Genomic DNA, 17614 nt, shown 5'->3' with positions numbered 1-17614 from the left:
TGAATCGGTCCAAAAAAAAAAAAAAAAAAAAAAAAAAAGATATCTGCATCCTTCGTTATTAGCACATACGCTCCTCCATTTCGACCAGTCCTAAGCTTCACAGTGCACAAGTACTAAAGTAGGTCATTAGACCTACTTACATAATTACTTAATAAATGGAGGAGGCGCACTGGAGCAATACTGAATCAGTTTGCAGTGCTACAATATATTATCCCTCCCCCATAGTAGCTTTATCCTGTGCTTCACTAATCCATTAAAAATACTGCTATCCTGCCATTATGGTTCAGAACTTTTAGCTTCTGAAATACCACTATTGCCTCTTCAAGCCTGCTTGCCAAATATGAATATGTTAGTCAGACTTCCTTTCTGAAGCAGCAACTGATCAGTCTAGGAACTCTGGAGTTAATAAAGTCAAGAACTGTATCAACTGGCTGTGCAGAACATATTTAAAGTGCAACAGCAGAGACCTACTACATTAACATTTACCCAAAACAAAATGACAATATTTCCTTTAGCAATACTGCCCAATAGTTTACAAATGTTGTATTTAATAATCTCACACAGATTTGTCTAAGCTTTATTGGTATTTGTTTACATTTCACAATGCATTCCACAGACTTTGTTCTCAGCAGAATTCATCACAGTTGTATGAAGTTTCATTCACAATTACTTGCATAACACAAACAGTGCTTGAAAATTTAAAGTAACATATGTTGCAGCTTTAGATATTCGGTCCACAGATAAATCAGATACAGCAGGGTTTAAGTGTTCAGTGTGTAAACGTGTTTTGAGATTTTACTATGCATCTGCAATGAAGTGAATAGCCGCATAAATGTTTTTGCAAAGGTACTAATGTTCTCTGAAGCTTATGTGCTATGGAAGTTATCAGATCAGTCTGAAATATCAAGCACTGTGGAGCTGTAGAATAAAGGTAAAGCTTTTGTGAAACACTACACATTCAAGCAATAAAACAGGAAAATCACAATAACACTAAGTTTATACCAAAGTGTCCATTTCTTGCCACAATGGTACCATTCACTAAACATCTGTTGCATTTAAAAATATCCCCCGACCTTAACTCACTGTACAAACAGTAGGTAAAACGGTGAAAAAAAAGTTTCCTGCTCCACTTTGACCATAATTTCCTTTAACATAAGACTCTCCATGACAAAGCACAGTGTATGTTTTTCTCAAATACAAACCAGTGTTTAAAAACAAGATAAATAATTAGATCTAAGCAGTGGCATACAATACTTGGGCTGGTGAAAACCAAAACGACAGGTTAACAAGTTACATTTTCACAACACTAGAGGACTGCTATACTGGTATAGAGATTTGTGAAATTACACTGCAATGTCAAGGTAATGTATTCGCTCCCCACCCTCCCCTCAGCCCGAGTGACTCTCCAAGAGACGCTGCCTGAAGCCCTTACTCTGTCTTGCGCTTCAGTCCAGGGACTTTAGCTTGGATCCTGAAACACAAAAAAACAACCAACCATTCTGCTGTTATAACCTTTGCTCTCTTGTGCAGAACGCAACACACAAAATCTTACTGAAATCTCGCTACAATTATGGACATTCCACTTGTCTTCCCAATTTAGCATCTACAGTCAAAATTGACCCCGGCTTTAACCCACTGTATAACGAAACATGCATTACCCACTACCCCATCATACTTAACTTGTGTCGTGTCCATCCGTCCGCCTGCCCCCACCCCCAGAAAAAACACCTCTTTTCTGCCAAACAGCAATATCACACGACAAAACAAAGCCTCTGCATAGTTTAAACATACTTACTTAACAACAATGTCTTTAACTTGGTTGTTCACCAGAGCTAAATAATGGTCAATCTGTGCCTGAAAAAATAGTAAGAAACAACTTTAGGTCATAGATTTTACTACCATAAACTTCGTTTTATGTTTCTGAAACTTGCATTTAAATCAAATTAGTTATAACCCTTATAGACTTTATAACGTTGTTACATTATGATATCGAAGCTGTTGCATTTTGTTATGACGGCATGGCTCCCATATAAGTTCAGACCAGGTTTGGATTAGCAAAAGACTACTGTAATATAAAGAAAGCCTTCTGTGAAAATAGCGGTTTCCATATAAATAAATTTTGGTTTACATCATAAAATATGGAAACATTTCTCTTTACCTAAACAAAATTAATTAAAAATAAAATTAAAACAAACTCTGCTTACCTGGTGCCTTTCATAAATAACTGGGATGCTAAACACTGAAATCAAAGCTGAAAACAAAAAAAACAAAAATAGAACAGATTTTCAAACAGCAAGACAGTGAAACGTGAACATTTTACTCATAACACAGGACCATAAACTTGTTTTCCTAGTATTGGCTTTTCATATTAAAAAAAAAAAAAAAAAAAAACAGGTTTCTATCAGACTATAATCACAAGAGGACACAGAGCTACTTGCACTGGGAAATCCGCATGTATCAGAAGTTTTACCTTGTATAGGGTTTCTTTCTATTTCACTACACTGCAGTAAAAAACTTACCCAGAATTAGAAGCGTCAGACCATTAAACAAGGCACCAACATAGGTAAGGATCCACATCAATACAGCAAACTGAAAAAAAGCAATAAATAAATATAGAATCTGATTTTAATGTGTATTTCTGGGGAGCCTGGAGGCAAAAAGAAATACAAATTTGCAAGAATGTGACAAAAAGTTCACAGTTCAGAAAGTGTCTGGAATATGTATAGTCCCTGCATTATTTAAAGCTCCGGCATGCTGTTGAGGTAACACACATCTATGATGCTTTACACAAAGCATTTAAATGTCCTGAAAATTAAAAAATACAAAATATACTACAAATTGACTTGAGATTAGATTTACCAAAACGAAGGATGATTGCTGATGAAGTGCAGCTAAAAATAAAATGGAATACACAATTTAAAACAAAAGCTGCCCCCCCCCCCAAAAAAAAAAAAATACACAACAGCTTTAAAAGCACAGCTTCATATAAACATCAGGCTGTGTACACAGACATGTTCTAATCATAAACCTCTTGTGTAATTCTCTATAGATATCTCCAACCTGTCGAATAAACCATCATTAGCACACTGAGCTTAGTGTTGAATATTTATTCCATTCTAGCAAACTGTGTAGGACAGCTTTCCATACCTTCAGAAAGGTCAACATCAAGTTCTCCGGAATATGTATCTCTTTCCTTCACCATTATATTTACCATTGCCTTTCGGAATACAGAAGCTTGTTTGGGTTGGGCTGCAGTCAAAGTAGGGATGTTGCAATAGGACGATAAAAAAGATCATTCTAAAAACGACTACTGTATCGTCCATAATTTTATTTAATTATTAAAAACAGTCAAGTAAAACCAATTGCGTGTATAATAATAATAATAATAATAATAATAATAATAATAATAATAATAATGCGTTTAAGTACTCCAGTTTTATGATTAAAAACCTGGGGGTTAAGAAGAGCTACTTCCTCGTCATGACCCCTGGGCAACTTCTGACGGCAAAAAACTCTTCAAATCGAACCTACCATGCAATGCTTAAGCAAAGCAATGTTGGGCTTGGTTAGTACTTGGATGGGAGACCACCTGGGAATACTGAGTGCTGTAGGCTGCATGTTAAGCTCATACGAATATATATATATATATATATATATATATTATATATATATATTATATATATATATATTTATATTATATATATATATATTATCTTTTTTTTTAGCTACATAGGTTAAGGAGGACAAACATTTGAACACTATTTAAAACACACACAAGGATATAGTGAGTGTGGTACTCTAACAGCAATGTCACTATATTTGGCTACTCCCTAAACGCTCAGCACACTATAGCAGCCGTTTTCTAATTATTTATTTTCAACTATATATTAGAACGGTTTCAAACATTCATTTTTTTTTCTTTTTTTTTACATTTGTTGATGTACAGGTCAGCAGTAAAGTCATAAACAATTTGCATTTTAAAGTTAACCCTAGGTTCTGACTCCTGGTGTCGCTGTTACTGTTGTCTTCACAAAGTTATTTTGCCTTTTTTATTTTTACATAGAAAGTTCTGAATGAGAAACACTACAAAGCTGTAACGAGAGGCTCACCACAGCTAGTCTGTATTCAGATTTTTTTTTTTTTTTTTTATTCATTTTCATACGCTCAATTACTGGAGTAAAGCTTAGGGCAGGCTGACATGACCAGCTCCATTAGAAATGTGTTTAACCCAATAATAGTGTAGCTATTGGATTTGGGAATAAGACATTTCACATCCTTAAAAATCATTTAAACTAACAATTATGAGAAACACCCAAACTAAAATCAGGTAAAAAAACAAAAATATATATATTTTTCAATTTGATTTATAATGTTGTAAAACACGTTTTAGCTTAATAAATAGTTAACTTTTTAAATCTGCAAGAATCTTTTTCTTTTTTGTAGTTCTTTGTAAAATATCATGCTGTATCGCAATCATTGTGATAATACCCCATATAATAAGAGAATTTTCATGTTGTGACATCCCTATAGCCAAGTGATGAAAACTGGCAACATGAAGCAAATGGTGAATGAGTAAAAGAATGCCATCAGGTCCTGTCTGTTGTACAATTATAAGACTTAAATTTTGTGTTTTTAAAGATTTCTCACACTTTTTAAAAAGCTTTTCAAAGTCAGAACAAGCTTCAGGGACTGCTGGGGGAAAACTGTGCAGCCACTGTGTGATCAAAAACACAGCTGTGGATCTGATGGGTTTTCTGTGATACGGGCCGTGGGGAGGCAACACACAAACTCAAAAATCATTCAGTATCCTATTTAGTACCCCAAACAAGGTCATTTTCACAACACCCCAGAGCCGTTTCTTTTTTTGGGTGAAATTTTAAAACCCACTTTCTCTTGAAAGTGCCAGAAAAAAATACTATAAAAAGGGAGAGACATCTCTTGATCCAGGTCAGTAAATAAAACAGATCTGGAACTCAACGAAGAAGTTAGTTTGTTCACTTTGTTAACAGTATCCCATTACCTTCTAGACGAACAGGAGGCTTTCATCAATATGCTTCTAACGATGTATTCGCGATCACTGTGTTGCTGGACTACACCCATGTTCAGCTCTCGAACTAGCAGGCACCCCAAAGAATACAAGCTTTCGGCCAACAGTGACCTCAGTAGAAACACGTGCCCAGTAAACCACTAAAGCAAACACTTGAAGCAAAAGGAGGGAAGAAGTGGTTTTGTTTTTTGAGATGTGGGATTACTATCTGTTTAATTTAGCTCTCCCCAATAATCTGGCAATCAGTCAATTCAGTTTATGAACAGTGAAGGTCATTTGCAGTTAGCAAATATAAACTACCACCAGTTTATTCTACAGTAAAGCCTGCCCACTCTTACTTAGTCTTGTAGATTAAGAACTCCTTTGTTTGTAAACTGGAATAACAGGTGCTCCATTTTCTGTATATTCCCACAGAGCTTTACAAAACTTACTCCTTCTCCCTTGGCGTTTTCAAAAGCTACACTGTATTCCTCTCACCAATTTAAATCTTTGAATAGGTTTGAACAATGCCCCATTTGTAGCAGGCAGACCCCCTCCCCCTTCATTCACATGAGGCTGCAACAACACCTTCCTTTTCTGGAGCTTTTCCCAAACATAGTAAAAGAGTCTTTCAGCGTCTGGACTGTACATTGCATAAAGAGCGATATGGATTTCACAAGGAATTCAATAGAGAAAAAAATCTGTTGGCGTTTTATTAGAGAGGAGCACGGGGCTAAACCAAAATAAACAGAACGTAGTCTATCCTCATCTTAAAAAAAAAAAGAATAATATATATATATATATATATAATCAGTCACCCCCATGTCTTTCAAAAGGTTTTCCTGACTTATTATACGATAAGTACCGTTATCGTATCTAGATTTACCGATCTGAAGGAAAACCAGTATAATATAAAGTTAATATTATTACTTTTGAATACTATGTCAGTACAGTTCTTTTATTTTATATATATATATATATATATATATATATATATATATATATATATATATATATATATATATATATATATATATATATATATAATATATATATATATATATATATATATATATATATATATATATATATATATAGATATTATATATATATATATATATATATATATATATATATATACACATACACACACACACACACACACACACACTGTATTGTAGTAGATTCTTTAAATATTTAACTGCATTTTCAGACAGCCAACATGATAATGCAAACAGCCATATGAAAAGCATTAACATTTAGCCAATAATGATTTCAAATGTACATGACATTTACATATGAAACAAAAACACAATGCATCTCATTTCAGAATACTGGGTTTTCCTGATCCTTCAGTTAAGCAGTGCTCCACCCACTCCTGAGTCCCGACCCCGCAAGGAGCTCCTTCAGCTGCAGCTGCTCTCCTGCAAGACACGCCGACACTTCCTCCTATAGTTGTTTGCACAGGATTACACGGCAAGGAGCATCTGTCATTCCTTCAGAACAGACAACTTATTCCGGAGATGACAAAGTAAATCTCCAGCCCTGCCAATTATTGGTTAATACCACTTTTGGAGGTACGTGTCTTCCCCAGCACCCATACAGCACCCTACATTCTGCTTTTACTGCAGTATTACATTCTTTACTGCTCAAGTGAATACAGCTTATCAAAACTGAACAGCAACTTCATTTCAATAGCACGCTACTAAATCACAATTTGGTATTTTACCAGGATACTACCAGAAACATCCTAAAGCTGGTTAAAATGTGTGAGAGTTAATACATCCATATGACCTTCACTTCTGATAAACATGAATTGACCGTTACAAGCTGCCAATTATCACACTTACGCACTTTAACGACTGCATCAGGACTCAGTTTGGGTGTGGTTATCATAACTCTGAACATGCACAAAATACTGAACACAAGGCCCTGCGACAGTATGGAAAATCCTCAAATGTCATGCACTGGTAGCATCCACCCTTCCTTGACGTGAATAGTCAGCTGGTTCAGCTGCTTGGTTTGTATAAATAGGTATTCTCTACAGACCTGACAGCATGCAGCCTAGGGGTCAATTCTCAAGAACTTCAGTATGAGTCCGGGTTAGCCTAAACACATGACAGCTGTGTATCCTTCCACTGCTATTGAAAGACACGTCAAGGCAAGTGGGGTTCTCAATGAGGTGATCAAGATCGGACCCTACTATCAATATACTGCTGAATTACTAAAAAAATAAAAAAAACATACCAGCAGGGGGGGAACACTGAGAAACTTCCCTCACTGGAATTCTTGCTATTGCCCTCTTTCACTTTGTCCCTGTAAAACAAGCATCTTGCTTTGTTCAGCTTGTGCATTGTCCGTTTAAGCACCTGGAGGAGTCCCAGGAATGGTGACCACGGTAACCCACCCCACCCCTCCGACTCTGTGCTCATTTACCTTCAGTGAGTCAACCAGGTCTTCCACCAGAAACAGGTGGCGTAGCTCTTTCAGTGCACAGTTGATGTGGCCCAGTGTAACATCGCTGTATTTGTGAACCACCTCCTCACAGACAGCAACATCAGAGTCCAGGTAAGCCCTGTGAACACACACGTTTTAAAATACATCAAAGACAAAACAAAGACCAGCCGGTACGTTTGACTGAAGTGTGTGGTGGACAGTCCAAATTCTGTAACTAAGCAAGCTTACAAAAAGAAAGGAATGAAGAGTTGCCAGCTGGCTGGCAAAATGGAGGAGTATCCTGGCAAAGGGCCTACAACAACACTGACATTAAGCACAGTCTGCAGGTTACCAAATAAACCAGTCTGCTATTAAAGATTAATGCAGAGACTGAATCTGTAACAGCCAACATACAACGCATGCACAATTTAAGAAGAGCAACTGAGATCTTGCCTCAGCAACACCAGTCCCTAAAAACACTACACAAACCTACTGGGCTCTACAAAAACAAAACGTTACTGCTTTTCAATATTTTTATTAAAACAACCCGAGCTGCCCAATTCCTATGCAATTCAAACTATCTGCATACAATGTATACTTTTACATTCAGTATATATGAAGGCTAGGTTGATGGGAGAATACTGCAATTCAGCAATGTTATTAGTACAATGATGTAGCTGCCACAGGTCATATTTTACCACATGGTCAATCTACATTCTGTATATGATGGTGGCAAACAGCCCTGGGAGTCTCATTGTGGCGAATGCACTCACTTGAAAGGGTGGCCCTCGTCCGACTTCTGCACTGCCTGCAGAATCCCCTTGTATATCCTGAAGGTGATGCTGAGGGAGAGCAGGGCCAGAGCCAGGTAAGAGAACACACTGACAATGCTGCACACAGTCAGGGAGAGCAGGAGGAACAGGCTGGCTCCAAACACCACTCCCGTCTTCTTAATGTCACGCCAGTACAGGAGATCCACCACTACGAAACAAGACAGGGAGACACGAGGGTTAGGGATGACAAGCCACAACACAGTGAAGTCCCTGGCACTGCATTGGTTTGTGTAAAACTGTTGTCAAGAGTTATTTATTTGTGCTAAATGAAATATATACACACACATTTTAAATCGTTTTATACATTGCAAAAGCAACTAAATCAACTGTGGTGCTTGCTATGCTCATAACTGGGTATAAAAGGCAAAAAGCATCATCATATTCTGAAATCTCCCTACAGGCACCCACTAGCAAAAGAGAACATACTGTAGTTCCTATTACAAAATGATTGCCTTGTTGAAGAATGCAAACCCTGACAAGACCTTTGTAGTGCAATATCGGGAGTCCCTAAACAGCTGTGTGGAAGAGCTAAATAAATCTGTTTCTAAATACTTCTGCATCCACCTCTACAAGAATAGCAACACTTTAATCCGTTAACCTTCATGGGTGTTCAAGTTCACTATTTAGATGAAGTTGCTTTATCTGCTGGGTAGACTAGAGGGTCCTTCAATAAAGGCGGCTCCCACTTTCCCAGGTATTGCCTTTGAGCTTCCCAGCAGCTGTCTGTGTACTTCTAGATCACATTTCACTGCAATATATGCACAAAGGCAGGTGGTCTAGTTTAAAGTGATAACTGTAGGCAGCGTTGTGTGGAAAGCTGCATTTCTTGTTTATAATTAATAACATGCAACAGATTATAACGATGTCAGTATACTTAATGCATTTGTTTATTGTGCTGATACAGGTCTGAAACAAATTACGCTATAAACGTGGTGCGTTGTGTAAAAATGTTACAGCATAAAATCAAAACGTAGGCAGCGTTCACAGTACATATGAAAAAACATTCCAGGCGCATTTATTTTTGCTACGTCTTCTCTGTGTGTGTATAATATATATATATATATATATATATATATATATATATATATATATATATACACACACACACACACACACACACACACACATATATAAAGAAAAACGGCAACCTCTGCTGTTTGCTGCAGTACGCCAGTACTGCACATTGCCAAAACAAGACGTCATTAAGACTGCAATTATCGATCCTAATCTGGCACAGTTTTCCCCGTAGACTTCCAGTAAGAAATTATATTTATTTATATAATATATAAATCTCCTCAAATTAGTTTTACCACTGATGTTTTGTTAGAACGAGTCCAATATAAATGCGATGCAAGCTTGCCCCACTGCAAACGTGCTTGACTACATTTGGTAAGCTGCATGATCCGTCGGTCTGGCTAAAAATAGCACCAGCATGATCAACCGTGAATTACATGCTGATCTCATTCAATCACACGGCTCTTATCAAGCACGGTTTTATTTTTATCAAGACACTTGTAATTATGATTTTTGCGAATGCACGCCTGATTTATATCTCAGTTTTTTTCCGAACATAAACCTTCAGCAATGGCACACTAAAGCTGTCCTGTACCGTTTGACCTGCTCGGGTCCCTAACGTACACACTCGATAGATCTCAGATTTCCTAAATCCCTCTCTCAAGCAAGTTATACAAAAAAAAAATCCAGAATCAGACAATACAACTGTGTTCAGTGGCATTCAATTTAGAACGATATAATGTTAACACATTTAAAATGAAAGACTAACCGAGTTTGGCATCCATCTTGAGTGTGCTTGCATGCACCCAGCTTTCAGCACAGCTGACTTGAAAAAGGAGGATTTCACTTCCTGCTAGGTCACTTGGAGGTCTTTGTACTGAAATGCGTAGCGCATTTCTCCCTCCCTTTACTCTGACTGCTACACAGATGCCAATTGCAGTGAGCCTGGCTGTTATTAGTGCACACAGAAAAACAAACAATACCGAGCCCGAAGGACAACCCAGAATCAGTGCTCGATTCACAACATAATTGTTTTTTTAAAACTATACAATTAATATTACTTGCCTGACACACCCTTCATTATTAGTACAATATTATATATTTCCCGAAATGGGAACAATACTAACACACACGTAAAAATAGAAGGATACTGGAACAGTTTCACTGCACATACCTCTACTGGTACAATAGCCGGTATCACGGGAAATTGGTAGACGAAGAAAATTAAAAAAGTAGATATCGCCAATACTGTGTTCACGGCACAACTACCACCTGTTAACTTTAACCGTTGTATATCACCTTTGTATTTTAAATTGGTTAGCATACAATTGTTAAATAACAAACTTTTATATTTAAATGTTGTCTGAATCTTAAGTTACATTTTACAAAAATATTTGGCTAATATACTACACATAAATCAGTTTTAACACTAATATGAATTTATAATACTTTGTTATCTATTATTTATTCATACTGGTTAATTTTACCTTAATTTAACAGGAATTTTTATGACCTCCAATAACTTACAGTTCAGTGGAAATTGTGTAATACATCACAAAACTCTATACATCAACATTGAAAACATATTACAATTACTTGTGAATATATGTACTGTATAACAATCAGATTAGCTTATCAATGTGAATTTAAAACATGCATGCATATTGAAGCAGTGAGGTACAGCATGTTAAAAACGTTGTAAATCATGAATATGGTTAAGGCCTCCACACATCAGACTTAATCCAACAAGCGACTGTCGTACTACACACCGCATAATGACCCATAAAAAAAGGGAAGGACGTGTATTTTTTTATACGAGAGTCGTTCACACTGCCTCTGAGGAGACGGTCGACAATGAAACGATGTGAGAAAAAAAAAAAATTGGTTTCTATTTTTGCGATTTTGTCTCCCAGTAGCTAGGAAACTGACCAAATGAGGAGCAGCTTCACTTGCGCGCCTTCAGTAAACAATGGTGGGGAAAAAGATGATTTACAGCATCAAAATACTGTAAAGCCATAAACATTTGCAACCAAAATACTTGGCGAATCGCACCCATGAAACCTATTTTGCGTCAACAATGTTGGCGACCTGTTGCAATCAGCGCTCCGTTTAAGGTTTCGGTTCAGAGTAATTTAGCCTCTAATTTTAACATGGAGACTGAAATTTATTTTCAGGGGGTAACATGCAACCCCTCAGTGAACATGTTAAAACCTCAACATAAAGCCACATAGACAATGTATTTCTTTATTTTAGTTAAGTTATAAAACATTACAGGCACGTTTTTTCAATTGCCATCGACCACAGTTCTACTAGTTAGATTTGTAGCTGGACTGGGGTGTTTACACTTCAAACTGTACTGGATCATGTGTGCGATTGTTTTTTCGTGTAGTTTCCTAGTAACTGAAGAAATTGGGCGCGTTAAGTAAGAGAGTCGCTCAGAAAGCACACTGAGCAGATTTAAATGAATTAACGCTGAACGACATTTAAAAATTGAGAATGATAATTTGCTTGTGTGTGTTTCTGAGGTGATGGTAGATGAAATGGTCCTGTTTGAAATTACTGTCCCTTGCTGTACCTCACCGAGTTCGGCGCTCTGTTTGGACTGAACCTCATCTGGCTGTGTTTAATGCCGACATTCATAATGAATTATGAATGATTCAGCAGTAGCAGAAGTCGTTAAGTTAATTCTTTTACTGAGCAGCTCACTTACTTAACGCGCCCATTCTGGGAGATGTAGTTTGTTACTGGAAGTTTAAGGGGGAGGCAGACGAGCTGTGCAGCAAAATTGCTGTGTGTATTTTTACTTATTTTTTAATGCGTAAAAACAGCATGTACGCAGCTTATACTAAGTATGTATTGTTAGTGTTATTTGACTTCGTGCCCCCAAAAATTGTTTTTTTTATACGCGAAAAATGCATAACAAAAGGCCCACAAATATGTATGGGTTTACAGTACTCTGAGCTGTACAATAAAAGGTCAAAAAAGTGATAGACACAACAAAGGAGAACATCCGGGAACTGGATATAGCTAGTGTGTACGTTGCGTTTACTTTTACTGAAATACTCATTCGGAAAAGCTATTTGTATTCTACATTTTTATTAACTGTACAACAGGACTCATACTGTAACGGTTCCTGTACTTACATAGGTTGTGCTGGCTCCGCCCATATATTGTGCGCGAGCGTGTGTTACAGCGTAGGAGATTTGGTGCACACTTCAGGGTCGCCGGATTTGCCAAATAGTTTGTGGCATTTGTGAGGGTATTATGAATCACTTGGACATATTTTGCAATTTTTTTTAAAAGTCTTAACGATATTTTAAAGCAAAAAAAAAAAAGAAGCACTGCTGTCAAACACATACTCCACATTATAACGCGGCTAATGCAAACCATTTCAACAAGGTGACTGCACGATACATAGTTTAATGGAAGTTTAAAGACTTACACATTCCAGTTCATAAAGGAACTGTTTACATTTTTTTGTACATGCATTCTTGGATATATACCCCTCTCACAGATGCCTGTAATCAGAATTCAGGTAGGTTAGACTTAAAGGTTTATTGCAGCATAGTATACATTATATAGGGAAAGCAATTGTATTTTATTTTTTAAATTACTAGTCGCTTAACCCTGGTTACAAACCCCCCCCCCTTTTTTTTTTTTTTTTTTTTTTTTTTTTTTGAAAACCTTTCCTTACAGTTCCAAATGCACTCACTAACCACTCTGCTACCCGTAGCCAGTGTGCGTGTTTGTACACTGCTGAGTTCTTGATCATTAATACCTTAAGATAAAAATGTTGATAGAAACTGGAAAATATCATTATTGGGTTGTTAAGGCCTGGTCACATGGGCAACTTTTTTCGACAGCAACAAGAGAAACACAGTTGTTGCTGCGTATTGCCTTGCAGTTTGCGGTGGTCACACGAGAGGCAAGCCTGTGATCGGCAAGCTGACAACAGGCAACAACGTAATGCAACCCAATCATAATGCACGCTTTTGTCACGAGACGTAAACATGCTGTGAAAGAAGACTACGAAAAATCTACTAGCTGCATTATAACAAACCTGTAGTCCCTTCTTAATTAAAAACAAGGTGTGCATTAGTAGAATTGTTTAGTTAAATCTACATATTAAATATATCAGTATTCACTATCCTATACAAGGTTTTCAATACTGTACTTTTAATTCTAGGCTTTCAAGAGCAAGAAGGCAGACCCGATTTTTTATTTTAACAAATTTCACTTCATTTACTGTTAAAATGAAATATGTTATGACTGGGGGTTAATGTAGAAATGACAGGCATACTGCACACATGGCAGATGAATTTAAAATAAAACATTTTTAAAAATACACTACACGTGTATTTTATTATTGTAGAATAGTATCCATAACTTAATGTTATTGTAATCGTGGACAGTAACATTCGCTTATCCACATATAAACTGTATTGTATATCTACAGATTAGATATTATACAAAAAAATTGGATGAAATTCAGGAATCAGAATGTGTCATATACGCGGTCTGTCTGACGTTACGGTCTAGCCTTATCGTCAAGTGACACTATTAGCAAATGGTACTGAAAATGTTGCCTGAATAATAGAACACCGTTCTAAGTGGCAGACTTGTTGCCGGGGTGTCACAGGTGGCGACAAACCAGCAACATCTGTCACCGTCTTGTTGCCGTCAACAAAAGTCACCTGTGTGACCAGGCCTTTGGAGCTAGTTTCGGCAACATAATATTGGGCTACTTTTAGTTTACTTTGGGCTACAAATGTATTTCACTTCTAACAACCTTGCGTGTAGTTTGCGATTACAAAACTCCCTGTTTATCAACTGTACAACTTCTTAGGGATAATTATTATTTTCTATCATTGACTGTGCTCGGATGAATGTATTAATGGAAGACCTTTCGAACTGTTCACAACAAAGTGCATATATTTGTTTTGCACATGATTTCACGTGGATCATTTCTAAAAAAAAAAAAAAAAGTCTGGGGTCCTGCCTCCAGACCCTCACAATGTTTTACAGCTGATTATACAATCAGAGGAGAGTCACGTATCAACACAGCGCGTTCCGGTGTGAAAGGTAATGTCAATAACAAAAGTAACATTTTAAATAGCAGGATAAATAGCAAAAAAAAAAAAAAAAAAAAAATGGAAAGGTGCGATCGATCTCCTGAAGATATAAATAAATTAAACATTCATTTACACCTAGATAGATAAGATGACAAATGTCACCAAAAAAAAAGTTCGTTTCTGAAAAAATAATTAATGGCATTTCTGCCCTTTAATCTGCATTGAACCCCTCCCTTTAATTCAGAAAATCACAAGTGCACAATACAATACAGGTGACAGCTACTGTTTCACAGTCTACCAAATTCCTGTGTCACCGGTACATATGGCAAGATATATCAAAGCATAATTTTGCACATAAGCAGGGTGCTTTTACATGCAATAACTTAAGACATTGTAATTTAATGTGCAAACCGATTTCAAAAGACCATACGCTGTGTTTTCAAAACTGTTCTTTAATGAATGCTTGAGCCATTTATACAAAATAAATCCTGTAGTACATATTGAAAATGTCCCTGTATTACCTTTATGAATACCCTAAATTTGCACCTCACTCAGCATGAGCACTGACTATACTCTCCTGCACTTGTACCCACTGCTGAATGAACAGATATAATCCCTATTAGAAGGATGATGCAACAGTAAGACAAGCACCTTAACTACTGTATACAAGGCTCAATAAGCTTGCTTGGGTACCACAAGTGATATTGCCAGCCACTCCCTGCTTTAAAGTATTGTCACTGGTTTTGCTCTGCTTTCCCTTAGTCTTGGGGGAGGGACCGAAATCTGCAAGCTCACTGATCGAAGGGCAGCACCATGATGAGGGGGAGCACAGCCTGCTTAGTCATAGCTCTGAGTGTACTTACCAAGTCATCATCAATGCCTTAATTATCTGAACAAGATGAAACCTTGACCGGAGCCATCATTCACAGCTACTGCAACCTAAGAATACTGCAACATCTACTGTATCATGGCATCAGATTATTGTTGCACCAGTATATTAAATATTTAAACTAATCTACTATTCTCACTACCCTGTAATTGCAAAGACTCACAGGTCACTACTAATACTATGAGGACACTGTGTCCAGGAACTTCCCTCTTTCTAGAATTAAACTTGAAGCCTTTATAAGCTAAAGAATAGCAGGGGTCAGCTACAATCTAGTTGCTCAAACGATGTAAAACTGCAGCTCTTTTTAACATTAATAAGGCCCCATTCAACAGATGTTCAGCAAAAAGGGGAGGAAAAGTCAATCAGTTTAAACCTTTATTATTTAGTGTTTGTAATGTTATTTTAATTTTATTTTTTAAAACAAGGTAAGGGAGATACTGTACTACTATTCTGGCTTCCAGCAGACTGAGGGTATAATTTTGTATTTCCTTTGATTACATGTTAAAATAAAATATCTAAAATTATGGTTTTTTTGGGGTTTTTTTTTTTATATATAAAACATTTTAATCCTAAAATTCTAGGCGATGCAAAACCTGACCATAACTGTACAGTAACCTGCCTCTACAACACCCCTAAAAACCTGCTGATACACCCTTCCAACCCAGGTCTTTGTGTATTTAAATTACTGGTTTGATTCATTCAAACAAAGCTTGCTCAGAGCCCTTTCAGCTGTGCTTGCTTTACCCTAACCCCATCCACTTACCTTTATACAGAATTCACCCATCAGCAGTTGGACAGGAAGAGTGCAGGGTGCTTAAAGGTTGGTCTGTTATGCTGCTGCGTTTTACAGAATTTCTTCTATTAGGACAAAATGTGAGCGACAAACACAGCCCATTCACAACTGTATGCAATTGCACGCTCTGGTAAAGTTCTCTGAAGTAATACCCTTACCAAAAACGTTTACAAAATCTTAGGACTATTAAAAGAAAGTTCAACATGGATTAGGCCTATACAACTGTGGTCTTCCTAAAAACTGCAGCAAAATTGTACCCAGTGTTACCACAATTCACTGAAATCCTATTGCAATCAATTTGAGGTATGCGAAATTAAAAAAAGGACAGACAAATAATGTATTGCTATTGACAATTTCAGCAGGAAAAAAAAAGATAAATATATCTACCCTGATCTCTCCAGTGTTTCTTCTGGCAGTCCATCTCTGTGCTTATAAAACAAATTTAACCCTCAGCCGTTCAGATCAATGACGCATTTCAGTGCAAAAGCAGCCGCAGTAATAGTGAGTGGGTAGAGCTGTGGTAATATGCAATCCCCGGTCTCCCAGTGTGAAGGTGCTGCAGCTCAGTCTAGCCAGGCTGATCTCCAGGACTACAGCACTCCTGCTGCAGGACTCGGGTCACCTGACTATCTGTTGGGTGTGGAGGACAATGACGCAGTAGCTAAGCTAATCATACAGCATTGCTTGCTCTCAGGATGAAATGCTCAATTCAATCTTTTAACTGCACTCTGGCCTGCAACCACCCCCACCCCCTTTTTTCTTGCTTTCTAGCTGCAGTGGAGTTCACAGCCAACTGCCATTTTAGGCCTCTACTCGGAGAAACTATATTAAGGTGCCTTTTTATTAGTAAGGACTTATCTTTGAATGTTTGAAACATTGGTTTCCGTCTTACTTGGTTTCAGATTGAAGATGTGTAATGCATGCATATATATATATATATATATATATATATATATATATATATATATATATATATATATATATATATATATATATATACACACACACACACACACACACACACACGTGTGTGTGTGTGTGTGTGTGTGTGTGTGTGTGTGTGTGTGTGTGCTGGATTGTAAGATTGTAGAGTTGTGCTCTGTGTCAAATGAGACATTTCTGTTCCCATCAAATTCAACAAGAAAAGTCCCTGGCATTTCAATTAGGATGTGAAACACTGAACATTAACTTGGAAAGACTGGGTGATAGAAGCAGGCATCAAAGTCACAAATCATCATCATGGCAATGTTTTTAACTACAGTAATCTGAAATTGCAACTAAACATAGCTCTGCCTTCAACAATTGTGTAGACAGGATGTTGCCTAGCAGCAAAGCCCAGACTGTCAATTCATATTTCCTGTATTGTGCTGTTAAAGGATGTTTAGCTTGTTGACTACATTATATCTTCATATAAATCCACTTATTTTTTTAATATGAAAATCTAGGGCACAGAAACTAGGTATTTTCTAACTGAAGCCATCAAAATGCAACTGAAGTTTGTCTGTGTGACTGCAGAGTTCTGGTTCCGCCTCCAGTTCTAGGCCTTACATT

General features: G+C 37.1%; 1 protein-coding gene across 5 annotated transcripts in view; it reads right to left on the bottom strand.

Moving 5' to 3' along the window:
* Positions 1-565: 565 nt before the first annotated feature.
* LOC121316152 (reticulon-4-like) overlaps positions 566-17614 on the bottom strand; it is a 29247-nt gene continuing 12198 nt past the window's right edge. For 3 of the 5 annotated variants that reach the window (XM_041250989.1, XM_041250990.1, XM_041250991.1), the window contains 6 exons: positions 8236-8443; positions 7463-7601; positions 2520-2589; positions 2205-2251; positions 1796-1854; positions 566-1471 (listed from right to left, as the gene is read on the bottom strand). In XM_041250989.1, coding sequence (XP_041106923.1) covers positions 1429-1471; positions 1796-1854; positions 2205-2251; positions 2520-2589; positions 7463-7601; positions 8236-8443 — 566 coding nt within the window. In that variant the 3' untranslated portion in view covers positions 566-1428. Of the gene's footprint in view, positions 1472-1795; positions 1855-2204; positions 2252-2519; positions 2590-7462; positions 7602-8235; positions 8444-10078; positions 10183-16450; positions 16667-17614 lie in introns of those variants that run through there. The other 2 variants (XM_041250992.1, XM_041250993.1) reach the window with 2 other exon arrangements.

This window comes from Polyodon spathula, chromosome 5 (assembly GCF_017654505.1).
Source record: "Polyodon spathula isolate WHYD16114869_AA chromosome 5, ASM1765450v1, whole genome shotgun sequence".
Taxonomy (NCBI): Eukaryota; Metazoa; Chordata; class Actinopteri; order Acipenseriformes; family Polyodontidae; genus Polyodon; species Polyodon spathula.
Note: the sequence above shows the minus strand (reverse complement) of the source record. Positions and strands in the feature narration are given on the sequence as shown.